General features: G+C 42.5%; 1 protein-coding gene across 3 annotated transcripts; it reads right to left on the reverse strand.

The window, feature by feature from the left end:
- Positions 1-2,828: 2,828 nt before the first annotated feature.
- Positions 2,829-20,626, reverse strand: LOC118361735 (myb-related protein A-like). Of its 3 annotated transcripts, none has more exons than XM_035741909.2 (16): positions 20,196-20,626; positions 15,063-15,162; positions 14,736-14,807; positions 12,454-12,546; positions 11,380-11,600; positions 10,956-11,154; positions 10,771-10,845; positions 10,266-10,376; positions 9,118-9,354; positions 8,651-8,998; positions 8,372-8,511; positions 8,127-8,241; positions 7,892-8,005; positions 5,851-5,955; positions 5,546-5,736; positions 2,829-5,304 (listed from the first exon to the last, which is right to left on the reverse strand). In XM_035741909.2, exons 1-16 carry the CDS (start codon positions 20,216-20,218, stop codon positions 5,301-5,303), a joined length of 2,148 nt encoding a protein of 715 aa, XP_035597802.2. In that variant the 5' UTR covers positions 20,219-20,626; the 3' UTR covers positions 2,829-5,300. The 3 variants fall into 3 exon arrangements, with proteins under 3 accessions (XP_035597802.2, XP_035597801.2, XP_035597803.2); XM_035741908.2 differs by having other exon boundaries at positions 8,651-9,016; XM_035741910.2 differs by lacking the exon at positions 10,266-10,376 and having other exon boundaries at positions 8,651-9,016.
- Between the last annotated feature and the right edge of the window lie 1,313 nt (positions 20,627-21,939).

Here is a 21,939-nt window from a genome sequence, read left to right on the forward strand (position 1 = left end):
CACAGCAAGGTTTGCAATTGCGCACCTCTGTACATTAGGCCACATCCAAAGCACATACAGTGCCTTGCGAAAGTATTCGGCCCCCTTGAACTTTGCGACCTTTTGCCACATTTCAGGCTTCAAACATAAAGATATAAAACTGTATTTTTTTGTGAAGAATCAACAACAAGTGGGACACAATCATGAAGTGGAACGACATTTATTGGATATTTCAAACTTTTTTAACAAATCAAAAACTGAAAAATTGGGCGTGCAAAATTATTCAGCCCCTTTACTTTCAGTGCAGCAAACTCTCTCCAGAAGTTCAGTGAGGATCTCTGAATGATCCAATGTTGACCTAAATGACTAATGATAATAAATACAATCCACCTGTGTGTAATCAAGTCTCCGTATAAATGCACCTGCACTGTGATAGTCTCAGAGGTCCGTTAAAAGCGCAGAGAGCATCATGAAGAACAAGGAACACACCAGGCAGGTCCGAGATACTGTTGTGAAGACGTTTAAAGCTGGATTTGGATACAAAAAAAATTCCCAAGCTTTAAACATCCCAAGGAGCACTGTGCAAGCGATAATATTGAAATGGAAGGAGTATCAGACCACTGCAAATCTACCAAGACCTGGCCGTCCCTCTAAACTTTCAGCTCATACAAGGAGAAGACTGATCAGAGATGCAGCCAAGAGGCCCATGATCACTCTGGATGAACTGCAGAGATCTACAGCTGAGGTGGGAGACTCTGTCCATAGGACAACAATCAGTCGTATATTGCACAAATCTGGCCTTTATGGAAGAGTGGCAAGAAGAAAGCCATTTCTTAAAGATATCCATAAAAAGTGTTGTTTAAAGTTTGCCACAAGCCACCTGGGAGACACACCAAACATGTGGAAGAAGGTGCTCTGGTCAGATGAAACCAAAATTGAACTTTTTGGCAACAATGCAAAACGTTATGTTTGGCGTAAAAGCAGCACAGCTCATCACCCTGAATACACCATCCCCACTGTCAAACATGGTGGTGGCAGCATCATGGTTTGGGCCTGCTTTTCTTCAGCAGGGACAGGGAAGATGGTTAAAATTGATGGGAAGATGGATGGAGCCAAATACAGGACCATTCTGGAAGAAAACCTGATGGAGTCTGCAAAAGACCTGAGACTGGGACTGAGATTTGTCTTCCAACAAGACAATGATCCAAAACATAAAGCAAAATCTACAATGGAATGGTTAAAAAATAAACATATCCAGGTGTTAGAATGGCCAAGTCAAAGTCCAGACCTGAATCCAATCGAGAATCTGTGGAAAGAACTGAAAACTGCTGTTCACAAATGCTCTCCATCCAACTTCACTGAGCTTGAGCTGTTTTGCAATGAGGAATGGGGAAAAATGCAGTCTCTCGATGTGCAAAACTGATAGAGAAATAACCCAAGTGACTTACAGCTGTAATCGCAGCAAAAGGTGGCGCTACAAAGTATTAACTTAAGGGGGCTGAATAATTTTGCACGCCCAATTTTTCAGTTTTTGATTTGTTAAAAAAGTTTGTAATATCCAATAAATGTCGTTCCACTTCATGATTGTGTCCCACTTATTGTTGATTCTTCACAAAAAAAATACAGTTTTATATCTTTATGTTTGAAGCCTGAAATGTGGCAAAAGGTCGCAAAGTTCAAGGGGGCCGAATACTTTCGCAAGGCACTGTACTAGAATAAATAGAACAGTATGTTACATTTCATTGATGTAAAATGTATTTCTCTAAAATCACTGAATTTGTTACTCATTGATTGAGTGCTACTACCACAATAAATGGCTGTCAATACACTGTATAGTTTACACATATCTGTACTGATATGCAACAGGTGCATGTGTGGCCAAGCTAAGTCAATAAGAGGTGCACTGTGCAGAACCAAAACAATACACTCAGTAAACATAACACTTTACAGGCTGCTGCCAACAACCAATTAAAAGGCACTTAGCCTTTGACGTGTCTCAAGGCTGAGCACAGACCGTCTGAAAGCAACAATAGCTCAAATCAGATTCAGTGTTTAGTGGTCACATGTACAGGGTTGCAGGTGTGATTGCAGGGTACAGTGAAAATCTTAGGCTCCGAGCTCCAACATGCAGGACTAAGTTAAATAAAATAATGAAAATGGTAATAAATCCTGCCCAGAAAAGAGCCATAGGCAAGGGAAAATAGATTGATGTAGTGGATATTTGTGTGTTGCTCATGCTTCCCTAACAAAAGGCAAGTCGCTGGGCCTTGTACCCCTCCTCTTGAGGCAATTGAGTGGATGGGGATGTAAAAGCAACAGGCCCTGGGGACAATGGGGCCCGGGGCATTAAGTCACGGATGACTTGGCGTATTTAGGGCCAGCAGCTGACCCTGTGGAGAGGCATCTTGTCCTAGTGGAGGGGGGCTCGTGTCCGCAGACTCCAGGCCAAGCTGACGGCACCCCCAGGCACACACACGGAAGGGAGATTGTGTCCATGGTGAGCCCAGGCCAAGCTGACGGCACCCCCAAGCACACACGGACGGGGAATTGTGTCCATGGTGAGCCCAGGCCAAGCTGACGGCACCCCCAAGTACACCACAGACAGGGGTACATATAAACAGGGCAGGGAACGGGGGTCGGGCCTGCAGTCAACCCCAGCCACTGTTAATCCACTGCCATCAGGACCTGACAGGGTTGGAAAGGGAACAGAGAAGTCCTTCCACTGGACGGTAAAGGGATATACAGAAGGTATTTGGATAACCAGGAGGTTAGACATGTGATTAACACTGAAGTGTTAAAGGTGCGACATTATATTGCGATTACATGACACAATAACAAAGAACCACAAATGCAACGCAATAACATTTTATTACTATTCCATATTAAGTACATGGTTCCATTTGCAGTTGGCAGGAATTCTGTATTGCCTGGTTATGATTACAGCAGAAAACAAGACAAGTGTTACGTCTGTGATTACTGTACAAACATGGTACTGGAAAGGTCCAGCGTATTGCTTGTTGTTCATGCATGATTATGACAACAACTACTATAAATGTACTTCATTCCCTCATAACATAGGGTCAGATGTCCAAGTATTACCATACAAACATGTTACAAACCAAACATACTGAAGTCAAAACAACCAACAGAACATACACATTTAGTGTAGCCGATGAAGGAAAATAAGAAAGATCAGAGACTGAAGCTCTGTGGAGCTCAGAGAGGGTGAACATACATGATCTTTCCTTGTGAACTCTCCCGAGGAGATTCCCTTTTTATTCTCAAACACACTTAATGATAGATAATCCAGATTATAATCCAAATTATAATCCCGATTCTAAACAGCTGGAAGACCGTTGGAACGAATGACACCAACCATCACCACAGGGACCATAGATACTCTGCTGCACCCTTTTATTACAGAGGTAACCAATCAGAGCTATAGAAAACTGCATTGCCACATGAAGAAATACAACAAAAAATAATATTTTGTCTGTTGAAAATCTTATATTGTCCTGGTGATTATTACTGATAAACAATTGATCTAAAAAAAATATATAAAAAAAAAAGCTTAATCTTTACAATATTTCCATCTTTACAAAAAGCTCAGTCTTTACATGCCATGTAAAAACATACATCAAGCAGCTCCATCTATACCTATTTAGGTCAATGTTCAATTGTCACATGTAGTGAGACATTCATCTAACGGCATTGGATTTGAAAAAAATGACCAAAACACACACACATAAAACGAGCTAGGTCATGCTCTCAAACAAATGAACGAAACAACACTTAAAACAATGAGCAAAGTGCAATTTGTCTATGATTAGAGACTGGGTCCTGCTACAAAAAAAACAACTGATTCCAGGGGAAACTGTTCTATCAATAACAATTCAGTGATGTCACTATACGAATGGTAATTAACTCAATCTGATAGTTAAAACAATTACTGAATAAAAAGGAATTAGTGGCAGTGCATGTTTGCTTGTTATGTCTAATTTGGAGAGATTAGGTGAAAGGTAGCCCAATCCTCTTCTGATAAGAAGAAAATATAATTATTTGATCATTTATCTTTGTATTTAAATAAATAAATGAGTAAACATTGAATAAATAGAACATACAGCCTTCATGCGAACAGGAGGATCCCCTCAACTAAACATGGTCGTTTTAGCACACTGAGCACTATTGGTCAGTAGCAAACATGACAACTGGATTCTGATTTTAGATCAGTGTACCCTTCCCCAATCACAACCTAGATCAATAGAAGGTAAGAAGTAGAACTGACAGATCAAATCTTAGGGGCAGGGAAAGGCTTTAGGAAGATTTCTCAAAGGAGATTGTGTTGAATTTACACTTATATTAATATCTATGTTTTAGAATACAGATAATAAATAAAATACGGGGGGGAAAAGTACCCTTCCATTTGGAGTTTCTTCGCAGTTTCACGCTATGAAATACATTCAACAAATGTCTCAACTTGAGAGTATGGCCTTGGAACGGAAACTTGATTGCGTTTTGAAACAATACAGTCACATCACAAGTGCTATCCAGTCACCTCCTCAACACTGATGGCTTCTCTGCAGCCAACCCCAACTCAGTAGTGCCATACAGACAGCGCTCTGTCTCTCTCCTAAGAGAGAGAAACAACAGCAGTACAGGGTAGTTCTACAAACAAGTTAGAAAATATACATATACGTGTAATATTACATCATAAAACAGATTTTTTTCATTTTTATTTAAACAATATATGAACAATATGAGACTCAGCCACTGCTAGTAATAATCAGTCTATTTCTACAGCTCACTACTTACTGTATGTGCAGGTTGTTCCGTTTTAACACATTATAGTGCAGAGAATCTAGTATTTCTTATCTGTACAAACCTGTTACATGGCTAGGCTTGTGTGTATTCAAAAGACAAACCAAGGAATTTATGGCTACAAAAACTCAAATCAAGGACGTCAAGGTTCTTGGGTAGTGTGAATGAGGAAAAAAATGCTTGACTTGGCTTTTTCTGTAAAGTATTCTGTGGTACACTTGAGTGTTCACTTAGGGATCTTATCAATACACAACTTTCAAAATGATTTGAGTTGCCTACACCAGATTGTCTAAGTATGCTAAGAGTCGTTAGGAGAAGGAGCGTGGTTTACATAGCAACTCTGCCGCACTGGTGTAGTGTGTGGTGACATAGGCCTCAGAGGACGAGGGCCCTCGAGGTGCAGGCGGAGGATGGGTAGGTACTACCCAGATACTGCCGGGCCTGCTCTGTCATGATCCGCTGGTCCTCAGTCTTCCCATAAACCACTGCTTCCCACTCGCTTTTTACCTGCATGAGAAGAAGAGAGGATTTATCTCTCCCACCTCTCAACCCTTCTATCCCCTTGTGACAGCCAAGACCTTGATGCTCAATAAATACATTTTTACTAAAAAGTGGCCAGCTGAACCCAACATACTGTATAATTTGGACAGACAATATTTTCCCTCTCTCCATCATTATATACATCATCTGAGGAGCAATAATGTGAGGTTAGTTAGGATTAAAACCTAAGAGACATGTCTGTGTGTACCTGTCTAAGTGAATCATGGTGGGACATTCTGACCGAAGGGGGTTCTTCCTCTTGCGGGGGCTGGAGAGGTGGAGTAGGGGGGCACAGGACCCCTCCCTCCCAGACGAGGGGGTGCAGGGGTGCTCCTCTCTGTCTCTCTCAGGGAGGGGGGTCATCAGTAAGGAGCTGGTCAGGAGACTCTCCTCTGGGACCTGGAGGGGGGCAAGGAGGGGTAGATATTGATTTGTTGGTTGACTGATTAATTGATTGATTAGTTGGTTCATTGGTTGACTGACTAGTCTGATTGATTAGTTCCCAGAACACACCTGTGCATTATTGCGCTGTTCCTGGAATAGCTGGACGTTAAGACAGTCTTTCCCCCAGGAGTCCAGCACCAGGGACTTACGCACCTTCCTGGCTGGCCCATCCACCTGGAAGGAAACAGGGACAAGGTTGTGGTTAGACTGGATTAGAGGTCGACCAACTATGGTTTTTCAATGACGATACCGATTATTGGAGGACCAAAAAAAGCAGATACAGATTTTTTTTAAATGTTTTTTTTTTTTTTTAATCATCCAATTTTTATATATTTGTTATAATGACAATTACATCAATACTGAATTTTATTAAATGTTTTACCTTTATTCAACTAGGCAAGTCAGTTAAGAACAAATTCTTATTTTCAGTGATGGCCTAGGAACAGTGGGTTAACTGCCTTGTTCAGGGGCAGAACAACAGATTTTTACCTTGTCAGCTCTGGGATTCGATCTTACAACCTTACGGTTACTAGTCCAACGCTCTAAACACTAGGCTACCTGCCGCCCAATTAACACTTTTATTTTAACTTAATTTAATACATAAATAAAATCTATTTAGTCTCAAATAAATAATGAAACATGTTCAATTTGCTTTAAATAATGCAAAAACACAATATGTGCCATGTATAAAAGCTAACGTTTAAGTTCCTTGCTCAGAACATGAGAACATGAAAGCTGGTGGTTCAATATCCCCTTTTAAGAAGTTTTAGGTTGTAGTTATAGGAATTATGACGCATCAATTATTTCTCTCTTTTCCATTTGTATTTCATATACCTTTGACTACTGGATGTTCTTATTGGCATTTTATTATTGCCAGCCTAATCTCGGGAGTTGAAGTCATAAGCAGCGCAATGTTTGAAGCATAGCAAAGAGCTGCTGGCAAATGAAGGACTGCTGTTTGAATGAATGCTTACGAGCCTGCTGCTGCCTACCACCGCTCAGTCAGACTGCTCTATCAAATCATAGACTTAATTATGATATAATAAACACAGAAATACGAGCCTTGGGTCATTAATATGGTCAAATACGGAAACTATAATTTCGAAAACAAAACGATTATTCTTTCAGTGAAATACAGAACCGTTCCATATTTTATCGAACGGGTGGAAACCCTAAGTCTAAATATTGTTGTTACATTGCACAACCTTCAATGTTATGTCATAATTATGTAGAATTCTGGCAAATTAGTTCACAGTTTGCAACGAGCCAGGCGGCCCAAACTGTTGCATATACCCTGACTCTGCTTGCACTGAACACAAGAGAAGTGACACAATTTCCCTATTTAATATTGCCTACTAACATGAATTTATTTGAACTACATATGCGGGTTAAAAAATATATACTTCTGTGTATTGATTTTAAGAAAGGCATTGATGTTTATGGTTAGGTACATTTGTGCAAAGATTGTGCTTTTTTCGGCAATAGGCTTTTGTTAAATCGTCACCCGTTTGGCGAAGTAGGCTGTGAGTCGATGATAAATTAACAGGCATCGCATTGATTATATGCAACACAGGACAAGCTAGTTGACCTAGTAATATCATCATCCATGTGTAGTTAACTAGTGATTATGTTAAGATTGATTGTTTTTTATAAGATACGTTTAATGCTAGCTAGCAACTTACCGTGGCTCCTTGCAGCCACAAGGTCCTTTTAATTCTGCACTCAAGTAACAGGTGGTCAGCCTGCCACGCAGTTTCCTCGAGGATTGGGGCGGCAGCGTAGCCTAGTGGTTAGAGCGTTGGACTAGTAACCGGAAGGTTGTGAGTTCAAACCCCTGAGCTGACAAGGTACAAATTTGTCGTTCTGCCCCTGAACAGGCAGTTAACCCACTGTTCCCAGGCCGTCATTGAAAATAAGAATGTGTTCTTAACTGACTTGCCTGGTTAAATAAAGGTAAAATCAAATTGCAATGTAATCAGTCATAATCGTCATCCAAAAAGGCTGATTACCGATTGTTATGAAAACTTGAAATCGGTTGACCTCTTGACTGGATACCAATAAAGACAGCCAGCACTAACAACTACAGTTCTGTAAAAAAAAAAACACTTACATCATGTTTCCATGTCATGAAATGTGGTTGTAGTTCCCTGGTGAAGATGTCTGATCCAATCTCCTGCTTCAGCACCTCCCTGAGGTCTTCCTCCAGGAAGGCCAGGGACTGGGGCTGAAATATACACACACACTTACATTAATACGAGCACTGTCACAAAGTACTTACACTCTTATTCAATTATAAATACTTAGACTACAGGGCACAGACAGAGCAACTTTACACTGACACTTACCACCATCTTTAGTGGCCCATGCATCTTCTCCTGGGCGGCCAGGGCATTCTTAAACGGAGTAGGAGTTCTGGGAGTCGGAACCATGATGGACTTACGGATCTTAGGGGTCCTGAAACTGAGTGAGACAAAGAGAGATATTCTTACAACACCTGCTAAAATGAAGAGATCAATCCATCAACACACATGTAATATAGCCAATTAAAAGCAATTTTGAAGATATGGAGGAACCTGTAGCTGCCTCCTACCCCACATTCTCTTTCTGGTGTTTGGGCATGGTCTCCCTCTGGAAGGGTGTGTTGAGGAGACACTTCTGGTCACAGACTGGGGTGGAGGTCAGAGCTGGATTGTCCAGGCTCAGATGCTCTCCTCCTGATGTGTTGAAGAACTGGAGAAAGTCATGATCACAACAGTTGGAGAAGAAAGTGGGAGTGTAAAGTAAGCGTCTTTAACAGACTGTACTACCAGAGCCAGATGCATTATGCCATCATGCTTTAGCTTGATCTAATTTCTAGCATCAGTCTTACCTGGGAGGGGGAGAAGGGCAGTGCTTTCGTGGGGGTGTTCTTGGGCGAGTTGGTGCTTGGTGAGTCTAAGAAGGATGGGCAACTCCTATCAGGGGACTGGTCCCCCCTCTTCCTCCTCCCCAGGGTAGGTAAACTTGATCTGGGCATGTTGTTCGGGGTGTGGGGGGGGGCCTTCCCCTGACCCATGGGGGCACAGTGCTTGGTGGAGATGCCGTTGGGGTGGTCAACTGCGTACCTCATCCCCTCTGTGGTTCTCCCCTGGGGTGCGTAGCCCCCTTGTGTTTGTTTCGGGGGGGTAGTCACCTCAGACATGTCGAAGCTGGACGCCTCGCTCCACGTCATAGGGTCCTGTAGAGCCAGACACATCTACAATGGATTTTTAATACATCCATACTCTGGGTCTGGTATATGTAAACACACACTGCCACATACACACAGACACCAAATTCACATCTACACACACTCACTGAGTCGATGAGCTCCATGGACTCTGCGAACTCTGGGATGGTCTGCAAGGTGGAGAGCACGGAATTAGCCTCCACAGACAGGAACTTATTGGGGGAGACGTGGTGCTGGACCTGGAGCCCCCGGCCCTCCTTTGACCCCCTCCAGCCTCCCTCAGCCTGATCCTCCAGACTGCTGCTGCTGGTGGTCATGGTGTCGTCTGACACGCTGTCTGCCCAGCTGGAGTAACGCTCCACATTCTAGGGGAGAAGAAACTGGGATTAGGGTGGAGGTGATTGTGGTGGCAGATCAACCAGGGCTACTGTACAGGTCAGGGTTGGGCCAATGACATTTCAAAGAAGTTTCAATGTAAGTTGAGCTGACAAGGAGAAAGCAATCTAAACCCAAATGTATACCCCAAACCTTATCTCCCAACTGCCAAATTTAACCCCTCAGTTTTAAACTTCAAACTTCATGTGAACTCTTTAGGCCCCTAGTGAAAGCCAGATGTTGGCATGGTGTGAGATGTTGGCATGGTGTGAGATGTTGGCATGGTGTGAGATGTTGGCATGGTGTGAGATGTTGGCATGGTGTGAGAGAAAGAAGGGAGAGTACAGGGCAGGACACACTGTACAAGTGGGTTGACAATAGTCAGTGGTAAGCATGGGTTGCACTGCACTAAGAGATTTATCAGATAACATCTGAACCACTGACATCATCATAATAGTTTGATCTTCAATGCAGGTGAAAATCAGATACATGGATGGAGTGAATAGAAAAATGAAGAAAGGAAAAGTCAAGGCTGGTCTCAGAGGGGATTCCGGTTGAGAAGCAAATTTGGGGTAAAAAAAAAAAGAGTGAAAAAAAGAGATGAAAAATAAAATTAAAATAAAAGACGTTTGGTTCCAAACCAAACTGCTGGCTGAAGTGACACACGGTGCACTACTGCTGTGAAGAGCGAATAAGAGGTTGGAGGGAGGGAGGGAGGGTAGAGGAGGTTTATGTTGGCGGCCGCATAGCGGGATGGCAGGAAGCACTGTAAATGGGGGTGGAAGGGGTAGAACTAGGAAGCACAACTAACGGGAGTTTGGGGAGAGGGGTGAGATGGGTAGGCTACTACGACAACACTACAGTACAACTAGGAGCTCACACACAGAGAGTGTGTCCTTACACATGGGCCTCGGCACTGGGCCTGTCTCCGGACCTCGGTCTCTGCTGACATAAGCAGAAGCTCAAGCTCCTTAATTCTCTGCTCTTTGTCTGGGTCGTCATGGCAGGACGGCTGGAATAAACACACACGGGAAGGAGAGGAGGACAGGACAGAGGGAGTGAGGAAAAGAAACGCACGGAAGGAAGGAGACAACAAATGTACTCGCAAATTACTCAAGTCAGACTCAAAGGCTTATTCAGATTAACACCAATCCACACATGTTAAAAGACACAGAAGAAGCAAGGATTCAGGCAGATCGTTCAGTTGTTTGATTGAGAGACTGATTAATAACAAGTGCAGACCGAAGGTAGTAGAGTGGGAAAGTATATGATGGGGAAAGTGGACAGGATTGAACAACTTGTCTACTGATTTAGGATCAGATGCCCTTTCTTCAGTCCAAATGTTGCACATTTTGAGGAAACAACAAACCTGACTCTGTGTCAGTTGTAAGGGACAGGTCACTCACTGATAAGTAGCTGGAGGAGTCTTGGAGGCTGTCCATCAGTTGGCCACAGTGAGGGCTATAAGGGTAACCCCCGAGCTACAAAGCACAGGACAGACCCATCAACAACAATCCTTCAAAACTCAAACAAACCGAATGATCAAGACAAACCTACGCAGAGGATCTGAACTGAGAAACCCGTGTCTCACCTGTGTTGGTCCTTCCATTCCCAGAGGGCTGTGCCCGTGGTGGGGGGTGTCTGGTTGGGGGACACAGGGTCTGTGGTGACTTCTCTTCACCCCCCCATGGTCAAAGCCGAATCCCCTGCAGCCCTCCTGAAGATACCCCTCGTGCTCTACCTTCCTCCTCATGGTGGAGTTCCAGTGGTTCTTAATGGAATTGTCCGTCCTATAAGCGTGACATGACATTTTAGACTGGTCTGAACAAACCTTGTGCCCTAGGCCCAACTCTTTAACCAATAATGTAGCTGTAAGCGATATGGCACCACCAGTTGGAGCCATCACCGTACTGAAGGAGATCAGACAAGGAGAAGAAGGGAATTCCTTTTACTCTATTGAGTTGCAACCGCCCACGTCCTCAGGCATAGAACTGTACAGTATATCATGATGTTACCTTCCAGGCAGCAGCTTGGATATCTCAGCCCAGCGGTTGCCCAGGCGTTTGTGGGCCTGGTAGATGATGCAGTCCTCCTCCTGGGTCCAGGAGGACTTCTTTACTTCAGGGTTCAGGTGGTTGTGCCAGCGCTCACGACATTGCTTTCCGATGCGTCCCTGCAGGTGCTTAGCGATCACCGACCAGCGCTTGGGGCCATATTTGTGCACCAGGTCGATCACCTACACACACAAACAAAGAAAGAAGACAGGGAATTGATAGTGACTTCTAACAATGCAATCCAGACAGGCATTCCTCTGGACCTCTAAAAATATCTATACTGTTTAATATTTAATCTATGACTGGAGGGATATAGGCCATTTATGAAACTCCACTACAGCCCCTTACTTCACAAACAGAACTGCCACATCATCATTGGCAACGTCGTAGAGAATGTCCAGAATGAAGAATTAGAACTCGGTGCCATAGCGCTTCTATCATGGAGCCAAACATGTGATGATATCTCTCAGCAGTCTCACACTAGCCAGCGCTATTATCTTCCTGTATATCTTACTTCTAGCATGTCCCTAAGGGCAAGCCAGAACAATCCTATCACTGGCATGTGTTGTGATTTGAAGCCTAGATGTTGGAGGAGCAAGACCCCAATCTTGACATTCCAGCAGGCAAGGCATCATGCAATTTTATTTAAGGAATGCATTGTTCACCTTCCAACTATGAGAGATATGAGCCTACAGCCTGGCTGAGGAGGGTCTCACGACCAGGGAGAGGCTGTTTAAGTTGTTTAAAAGTACGAGGTAGTGGGATGTTTGCAGTCAATGAAAACTACTGCAGGGGCTGCCGACGGGGACACAGCGCAGGAGAGGAACGTGTGTACTGTATGTTACTTTCAATGTTTCAGATTACAAGAGGAAGGTCTGTTATGTTTATACTGCAGCTTGTTTGTATTATCAATGACCTGCTCCAATAAAGCCCTCTACCTTCCTTTTCTATCTCTTCCCATCCTCCCTTCCCATTTCTTTCCCTCTACTCCCCCCTCACTCAGGCCAGGTTGGGGTAACTCCTATCTCCACTTACCTTCTGATCCTCCTCTTTTGTCCAGGGTCCTTTCACCAGCTCTGGGTTGAGCACTTTCTGCCAGCGGTGCTGACACTGGCCATCTGTCCTCCCCTGTGACAGACAGACACAAAGCAGAGCATGACACCTCAGTAACACACAACCCCCCCCCCATCCCACGAACACCATATGTTATTACAGTTATTCACACACACACTGGCTAATAACCCATTCCTTACACAACACCATGTGTTATTACAGTTATTCACACACACACTGGCTAATAACCCATTCCTTACACAACACCATGTGTTATTACAGTTATTCACACACACACTGGCTAATAACCCATTCCTTACACAACACCATGTGTTATTACAGTTATTCACACACACACTGGCTAATAACCCATTCCTTACGCAACACCAAGTGTTATTACAGTTATTCACACACACACTGGCTAATAACCCATTCCTTACGCAACACCATGTGTTATTACAGTTATTCACACACACACTGGCTAATAACCCATTCCTTACACAACACCATGTGTTATTACAGTTATTCACACACACACTGGCTAATAACCCATTCCTTACACAACACCATGTGTTATTACAGTTATTCACACACACACTGGCTAATAACCCATTCCTTACACAACACCATGTGTTATTACAGTTATTCACACACACTGGCTAATAACCCATTCCTTACACAACACCATGTGTTATTACAATTATTCACACACACACTGGCTAATAACCCATTCCTTACACAACACCATGTGTTATTACAGTTATTCACACACACACTGGCTAATAACCCATTCCTTACACAACACCATGTGTTATTACAGTTATTCACACACACACTGGCTAATAACCCATTCCTTACACAACACCATGTGTTATTACAGTTATTCACACACACACTGGCTAATAACCCATTCCTTACACAACACCATGTGTTATTACAGTTATTCACACACACACTGGCTAATAACCCATTCCTTACACAACACCATGTGTTATTACAGTTATTCACACACACACTGGCTAATAACCCATTCCTTACACAACACCATGTGTTATTACAGTTATTCACACACACACTGGCTAATAACCCATTCCTTACACAACACCATGTGTTATTACAGTTATTCACACACACACTGGCTAATAACCCATTCCTTACACAACACCATGTGTTATTACAGTTATTCACACACACACTGGCTAATAACCCATTCCTTACACAACACCATGTGTTATTACAGTTATTCACACACACACTGGCTAATAACCCATTCCTTACACAACACCATGTGTTATTACAGTTATTCACACACACACTGGCTAATAACCCATTCCTTACACAACACCATGTGTTATTACAGTTATTCACACACACACTGGCTAATAACCCATTCCTTACACAACACCATGTGTTATTACAGTTATTCACACACACACTGGCTAATAACCCATTCCTTACACAACACCATGTGTTATTACAGTTATTCACACACACACTGGCTAATAACCCATTCCTTACACAACACCATGTGTTATTACAGTTATTCACACACACACTGGCTAATAACCCATTCCTTACACAACACCATGTGTTATTACAGTTATTCACACACACACTGGCTAATAACCCATTCCTTACACAACACCATGTGTTATTACAGTTATTCACACACACACTGGCTAATAACCCATTCCTTACACAACACCATGTGTTATTACAGTTATTCACACACACACTGGCTAAAAACCCATTCCTTACACAACACCATGTGTTATTAGTTATTCACACACACTGGCTAATAACCCATTCCTTACACAACACCATGTGTTATTACAGTTATTCACACACACACTGGCTAATAACCCATTCCTTACACAACACCAAGTGTTATTACAGTTATTCACACACACACTGGCTAATAACCCATTCCTTACGCAACACCATGTGTTATTACAGTTATTCACACACACACTGGCTAATAACCCATTCCTTACACAACACCATGTGTTATTACAGTTATTCACACACACACTGGCTAATAACCCATTCCTTACACAACACCATGTGTTATTAGTTATTCACACACACTGGCTAATAACCCATTCCTTACACAACACCTGTGACCCGTCTTATCACCTTTCTTATCCAGATAACGTACTGAGTGTACAAAACATTAAGAACGCCTTCCTAATATTGAGTTGCATCCCCGCCATTTTCCCTCAGAACACCATTTTCTAACAGTGTGTCACAGTTGTACCACTTACTGGGAAATGATTAGCTACTAATTTCCAGGAGTCTGTTCCATGCTGCTCCACTAACTTCTTCAGCCTCTCATCCTGAAGAGAGAAAAATAGAGAGAGAAAAAGAGAGAAAAAGAGAGAAAGAGAAATGGAAAGAGAGAGAGAGAGAGAGAGAGAGAGAGGTGAGGAGCCAACTTTCCTGAGACACTCCCTGTATCTCTAGTACTTCAGAAAAGTAAACGCCCCATAGGGCTTCCTTCATATCATGATCAATTAAATGATAAACCAACAGTGTTGAACAATACAGCACACATTTACTAAATAAATCATATTCTATCTACTTTGACCCACCTCGTCACAAGACCATTTGACTTTGCACAGTATCTTCTTGTCTTTGCTCTTGTCCTTACCCTCAGGATCTGTGGAGTGTAGATCTTCATCGTCAGACTCACTGAAAAGGAGAAAGAGAGAGAGAGGTAGAGGAAAGAGACATAGAGGGGAGAGAGGGCAGATAACTGTTCAGAAAAACGACTGCATGAAACTAAGCTTACTCATATCACTTCATTATAATCAAATCATTACTCTTCACATTTCATTAAATCAACATAACTGACATAATTAAAACAGAAAAATACAAAAACAGGAATAGTACATTACTCATGCCACAACTGAGTCACATACAGCACCAACCCACCGATACCCCACTACAAATAACCGCCCAATTTAAAACTGAATCAGATGTCAATGGATTGAGCAGGCACAGAGTACTTCATAGTGAGGCAAGATTGGCAGTAGTCTCAATGAGTGGCAAGCAGCTGTAAACGGCACAGAGATTCATATTAAACAGGACATTCCTAACCATAATTAGAGTAGCCTAGCCTCCCATTCCCCGCTAGATCAGACATAATGATGCCTGGCTGTGGCGGTCTCTATGCCTAGGTTGAAAAAGGGTAAAAGCTATAATACAGCTGGTCCTTCTCTAATGTGAAACTGTGCTGTAATGCTAGACACAGCTTGTCCTTCTCTAATGTGAAACGGTGCTGTAATGCTGGACACAGCTTGTACTTCTCTAATGTGAAACGGTGCTGTAATGCTGGACACAGCTTGTACTTCTCTAATGTGGAACGGTGCTGTAATGCTGGACACAGCTTGTCCTTCTCTAATGTGAAACTGTGATGTAATGCTGGACACAGCTTGTCCTTCTCTAATGTGAAACTGTGCTGTAATGCTGGACACAGCTTGTACTTCTCTAATGTGAAACTGTGATGTAATGCTGGACACAGCTTGTCCTTCTCTAATGTGAAACTGTGCTGTAATGCTGGACACAGCTTGTCCTTCTCTAATGTGAAACTGTGCTGTAATGCTGGACACAGCTTGTACTTCTCTAATGTGGAACGGTGCTGTAATGCTGGACACAGCTTGTCCTTCTCTAATGTGAAACTGTGATGTAATGCTGGACACAGCTTGTCCTTCTCTAATGTGAAACTGTGATGTAATGCTGGACACAGCTTGTCCTTCTCTAATGTGAAACTGTGATGTAATGCTGGACACAGCTTGTCCTTCTCTAATGTGAAACTGTGATGTAATGCTGGACACAGCTTGTCCTTCTCTAATGTGAAACTGTGATGTAATGCTGGACACAGCTTGTCCTTCTCTAATGTGAAACTGTGATGTAATGCTGGACACAGCTTGTCCTTCTCTAATGTGAAACTGTGATGTAATGCTGGACACAGCTTGTCCTTCTCTAATGTGAAACTGTGATGTAATGCTGGACACAGCTTGTCCTTCTCTAATGTGAAACTGTGATGTAATGCTGGACACAGCTTGTCCTTCTCTAATGTGAAACTGTGATGTAATGCTGGACACAGCTTGTCCTTCTCTAATGTGAAACTGTGCTGTAATGCTGGACACAGCTTGTACTTCTCTAATGTGAAACGGTGCTGTAATGCTGGACACAGCTTGTACTTCTCTAATGTGGAACGGTGCTGTAATGCTGGACACAGCTTGTCCTTCTCTAATGTGAAACTGTGATGTAATGCTGGACACAGCTTGTCCTTCTCTAATGTGAAACTGTGATGTAATGCTGGACACAGCTTGTCCTTCTCTAATGTGAAACTGTGCTGTAATGCTGGACACAGCTTGTCCTTCTCTAATGTGAAACTGTGATGTAATGCTGGACACAGCTGGTCCTTCTCTAATATTAAACTGTGTCACCAGAGAGTAGTTGTGCAAACTTAAATCTGTCCATGGAAATGTCTTGTTGCTGGGCAACACTTCCTTCATGGCATCACATTGTTTATTAGATGTTCTACCGCTGGCACAAACAGGAAGGAAGCTGAGGACACCGGTTGCCCAGAGTAACCACAGAACAACCCTAAACTATAAGTTCACACTGACACTGTTCTAACTGATGAGAGCTACACCACAGCTGCCAACAGATGTACTGAGCTGTTGCCCTTGTTGTATTCCAGATACTGTCAAGTAAGAGTCTGATGTTAGGCAATACCACAGAAACATATGGGCCTAAATGTACTCTAATTGTACAGTAAGGTTAAGCTACCCTGGTAATTGATCAAGGTCAGCCACAGCCCCATACAATCTGGAGTCTGAAGGACAAGGACTGCATTCAGTAGCCTTTGTAACATTAACATGCCTGTGTAGCATTTGCCAGCAGCATACCACTCTGCATCCCATGTCTAGCTTGCTTCTAAAGCTAAGCAGTGTTGGTCCTGGCTAGTCCCTGGATGGGAGATCAGATGCTGCTGGAAGTGGTATTGGAGGGCCAGTAGGAGGCACCCTTTCCTCTGGTCTTGAAAAAAAAAGATTGGAAAGGTGATTGTTCTGTGTAGGGTGCTGTCTTTTGGATGGGACGTTAAACAGGTGTCCTGACTCTCTGAGGTCACTAAAGATCCCATGGCACTTATTGTAAGAGTAGGGGTGGTAACCCTGGTGTCCTGGATAAATTCCGAGTAGGGGTGTTAACCCTGGTGTCCTGGATAAATTCCCAATCTGGCCTTCATACCATCATGGCCACCTAATCATCACTAGTTTACATTTGGCTCATTCCTCTCCCTGATAACTATTCCCCAGGTTGTTGCTGTAAATGAGAATGTGTTCTCATTCAACTTACCTGGTAAAATAAAAATGGCTCTCTAATGTGCAAAATAAGCAATAATTTCTATATAATATTCAGCATGATGCAATCGTCCTGGTTGGGATGAACATTCGGGTGGATTTACAGCACTCCTTTTCTTCTAAAAGAAATGTCAAAGTACAAAGTTCCTAAATATGGCTGTTGTTTTGGCCTCTGAGAAACACTTGCACAAGCCAGCAGAGCACATGAACACACAAATATTGGAACACGCACACATACACACACTGTGGTGGGGAGAACAAGGCCTCCCACAGGTTTTCAGTACTGGCCTGTGATGAAAGGGCTTCTTCAGTGCTGACTGGGACATGCCAATAAAATGTCATCATAATTCCCTCACTACAGGAAAGAGAGAGGTAGAAGTGGCTGGGTAATTCTACATCAACAGGCTCTTTGTCCTATATAGGTGTGTGTGTGTGTAGCATAAAGGTATGTGTGTTCGTGTGTGTGGCATAAAGGTATGTGTGTGTGTGGCATATGTGTGTGTGTGTGTGTGTGTGTGTGTGTGTGTGTGTGTGTTAGGTCAGGGAGTGGCTAAACTAATAGGTCAGCCCTAACGGTCCAGGCTGAACTAAACAGGAGTTTCAAAACCAACCCGGGGGGATTGAAATGATTTCTTATATAAGAACTTGGCTAAGGTGCCTGAGCGAGCCTGCACTGTTTGAGGCTCACTTTCCCTCACACACTAGTTCTTCATTTGTAGTGGTCAGATTAGCTTAATCTCTGTCTAATACATATGTAACGAATGAACCTATGTAATGAATGTGTATGATGTTAGCGAAGGCACAAAAATATATTTTCTAAATCAAACTGAACCTAAACGTGTCATCCTCTTCATATGCTTTTTCAATCCCTCATTTAGCATGTGAATAAAATATAAAACTGCAATACTGTCTTTGTCAATGTGTTTCCACCCCGTTACTTCAATTTAAACTTCCATGTGAAATGTAAAGCAGAGGGAGAGGCGGAGGACCATCCTCCCCCACCCTGGCCCTCCCCTTTCACCCCCAGATGGGGCACACCGAAGGGGGTAGGGTCTAGGCGGGTAGGGGGTGGAGGGATACACACACGCGCCACTGAGCTGTTCATTCAGACAGAAATTACATAATTGTCATGTTTGTGTGTTTAAGGGCAGTGAGCAGGTTCCAATCAGCCGATAAACCAATAGTTCATTCAGCCATTCACAGGCTCAAACTCATGAATACTAATAACACACAGCTGCATCACTCTGGCCTTACCTCAAGAGGGAAAATATCTCCATAAATGAATACATTAGTGCTCTGTCTATTTAATAACCAAAGCATTAGCATTAATATATGTAATTAACTGAACATTCTGATTTGTGAAAACAATATATGCCTAGCCTACAGTAGTAGCCTGCTCTGTGTACCATTTTCTGGGACTCTCTGGGACTTTTTTGTCATTGGGGATTTCCCCATCATGTATCCACACAACAGGGTAGAATGGTGTACAAAACAATCACACTGTTGGATTTAGACTACAGCAACAAAAAGGTGCTTTTTCTAAATACATACACCTATATTAACTCCCTTTGTCCTAAAACAATAATGTTCATTCTAAAATAAGATGGCTGGGCTGGGCCATGATCCAATCTTATAAACAACAACAAAAATGTACCCTGAGATGAAAATAGCAAGCGCTCTACCTGTTCAATAATAGTCGTTCTCATGATACAAAGCCATGTTTTCTGTTCGGGGCTAGATGTCAATGAATGGATGTTGAATTGAGCCCCAAAATAGGCCACAATACCGACCAAAGCAGTTACATAACCCACACGACAACTCAAATCAAAAGTTTATTTTAATTTTATCAATGGTATCATTAGCAATTTAGGAAATAGCCTAGCTTACTACAAAATAAGCAACTGTATTAGTTATCAAGCTCGTGCCGCAGGCCTTGACAGGACATAATCAGTGAGACATTTTTTGTGCCACATGCATACTGACTGTTCTATAATCATGCACTTACATCCTGCCACATTCACATACATCCTGCCAAATAACGTATTAATTAAATTATACAATTATTTGAATGAACCTTTATAGGCATAACTAGGCTGTACTGTAGCCTACTGAATTTCACTATCCTAAAATGCTACAATGTGACTGAGAGCAGGTGTTCGTGATGTGTCAAAATCAACGTGACATCTGGCTTAATAAGATAATGCCATGCAAAGAGCAGGGGTTCAGAGTAAGTTTCCTTAATATAACAATTCTGTTGCAACGATCACTTTTGTATTATATCTGAAACAATCAAATGTAGCTAGTAAGTAGCCTAATGAATGGTAACTTTAGCAACAATGTATCACCCACCTGAGCGACTTTATTTCGGCCATATTGACAGCTGATCAACGCTTTTTAAAAATATCCTCTATTTGTAGTTGGGCTAAAATCCATATAAAAAGCGAATTAGGTGATCTCTATGGACAGTTTTCCATACCACCCGATGTCTATAATCTTCCAGGTTATTTTATGACAGTGAAAATAAAGTGCTACGTTTGCTGGCTAGCGCTTCACTTCCATGTCAAACTCGTTCTCGCTGTAGGAAATGTGTGCAATCGTATATTTTAAAAAACGAGTCTGCTTATCTTTTGCATGTCACCACGATGCATGTAATGTCATAATCCGATCGAACAGGATGTGAACATATTTATCTAGCTGTAAACCGCCTTGAAGCCTCAACACTATTCTCCCTCTCACTGTTTACTGCACTTCTATTTTGTTGTTTCGCAGTCTGATTTTTGTCCATCCCGCCGAATCTCGCGTCCAGCCTCCTTCTAGAAGAGTCTTTCAATCTGCGCAGGCGGCCTCGCACCCGATTGGTCAGAATCGGGGGAGCGCTCCAAAAAGCGCGTGTTGCGTTGAGCGCAAATGAACCTGATAATATTAATACGACAATATTGTCATCACATAGGAGTCATTGTGTCATTGCAATCATCCGGAGGATGGTGAAAAAATATATTGTTTTATATTTTTTGTCCGTTGATTCTACAATCCTCACACAATGTTGTTGTCAAAACGAGGCGATTATGGACGTTTTTATAACAAAACAGTTTAACAATAACAACAAAACAGTATTCCTTCTGTAGTACTATTAACAGATCCTGGCACACAGAGTACTTACTGTATGTATGACATCATCCGTGGAATGACAGCTCTATTTCAAACGACGTTCTGCTGCCCCCTTGTGTACAACTACTTTGACGTTACATAATTTGAGTACGGTAAACCTACATGAACAATGCATTCGGAAAGTATTCGGGCCCCTTCACCCTTTGCACATTTTGTTACGTTAGTCTTATACTAAAATATTTTTTTCCTTCGTCAATCTCAATACTCCATAAAGACAAAGTGAAAACAGGTTTTGAAACTTTTGCACATTTATTTTAAAAAATTAAAAACAGAAATAACTTATTTACATAAAGTATTCAGACCTTTTGCTATGATACTCAAAATTGAGTTCAGGTGCATCCTGTTTCCATTGATCATTCTTGAGATGTTTCTACAACTTGATTGGAGTCCAACTATTCAATTGATTGGACATGATCTGTAAAAGCACACACCTGTCTATAGAAGCTCCCACAGTTGACATTGTCTGTCAAAGCAAAAACAAAGCCATGAGTTGAAAGGAATTGTCTGTTGAGATCGGAGACAGGATTGTGTCGAGGCACAGCTCTGGGGAAGGGTACCAAAACATTCTGAAGCATTGAAGGTCCCCAAGGACACAGTGGCCTCAATCATTCTTAAATGGAAGAACTTGGGAACCACCAAGACTCTTCCTAGAGCTGGTCACCCAGCCAAACTGAACAATCGGGGGAGAAGGGCCTTGGTCATGGAGATGACTAAGAACCCGATTTTCACTCTGACAGAGCTCCAGAGTTCCTTTGTGGAGATGGGAGAACCTTCCAGAATGACAACCATCTATGCAGCACTCCACCAATCAGGCCTTTATGGTAGAGTGGCCAGACGGAAGCCACTCCTCAGTAAAAGACACATGACAGCCCGCTTGGAGTCTCAGACCAGGAGAAACAAGATTCTCTGGTTTGATGAAACCTAG

This window comes from Oncorhynchus keta, chromosome 28, assembly GCF_023373465.1.
Source record: "Oncorhynchus keta strain PuntledgeMale-10-30-2019 chromosome 28, Oket_V2, whole genome shotgun sequence".
Classification (NCBI taxonomy): domain Eukaryota; kingdom Metazoa; phylum Chordata; class Actinopteri; order Salmoniformes; family Salmonidae; genus Oncorhynchus; species Oncorhynchus keta.

Excerpts from the sequence above, each read along its gene's own strand:
- LOC118361735 (XM_035741908.2), bottom strand. The coding sequence starts at position 20,218 with ATGGCCGAAATAAAGTCGCTCAG. Across the intron at positions 10,846-10,955 it reads GAATGGAAGGACCAACACAG|CTCGGGGGTTACCCTTATAG; the intron begins GTGAGACACGGG and ends TGTGCTTTGTAG. Across the intron at positions 8,512-8,650 it reads TGCCCTTCTCCCCCTCCCAG|TTCTTCAACACATCAGGAGG; the intron begins GTAAGACTGATG and ends GACTTTCTCCAG.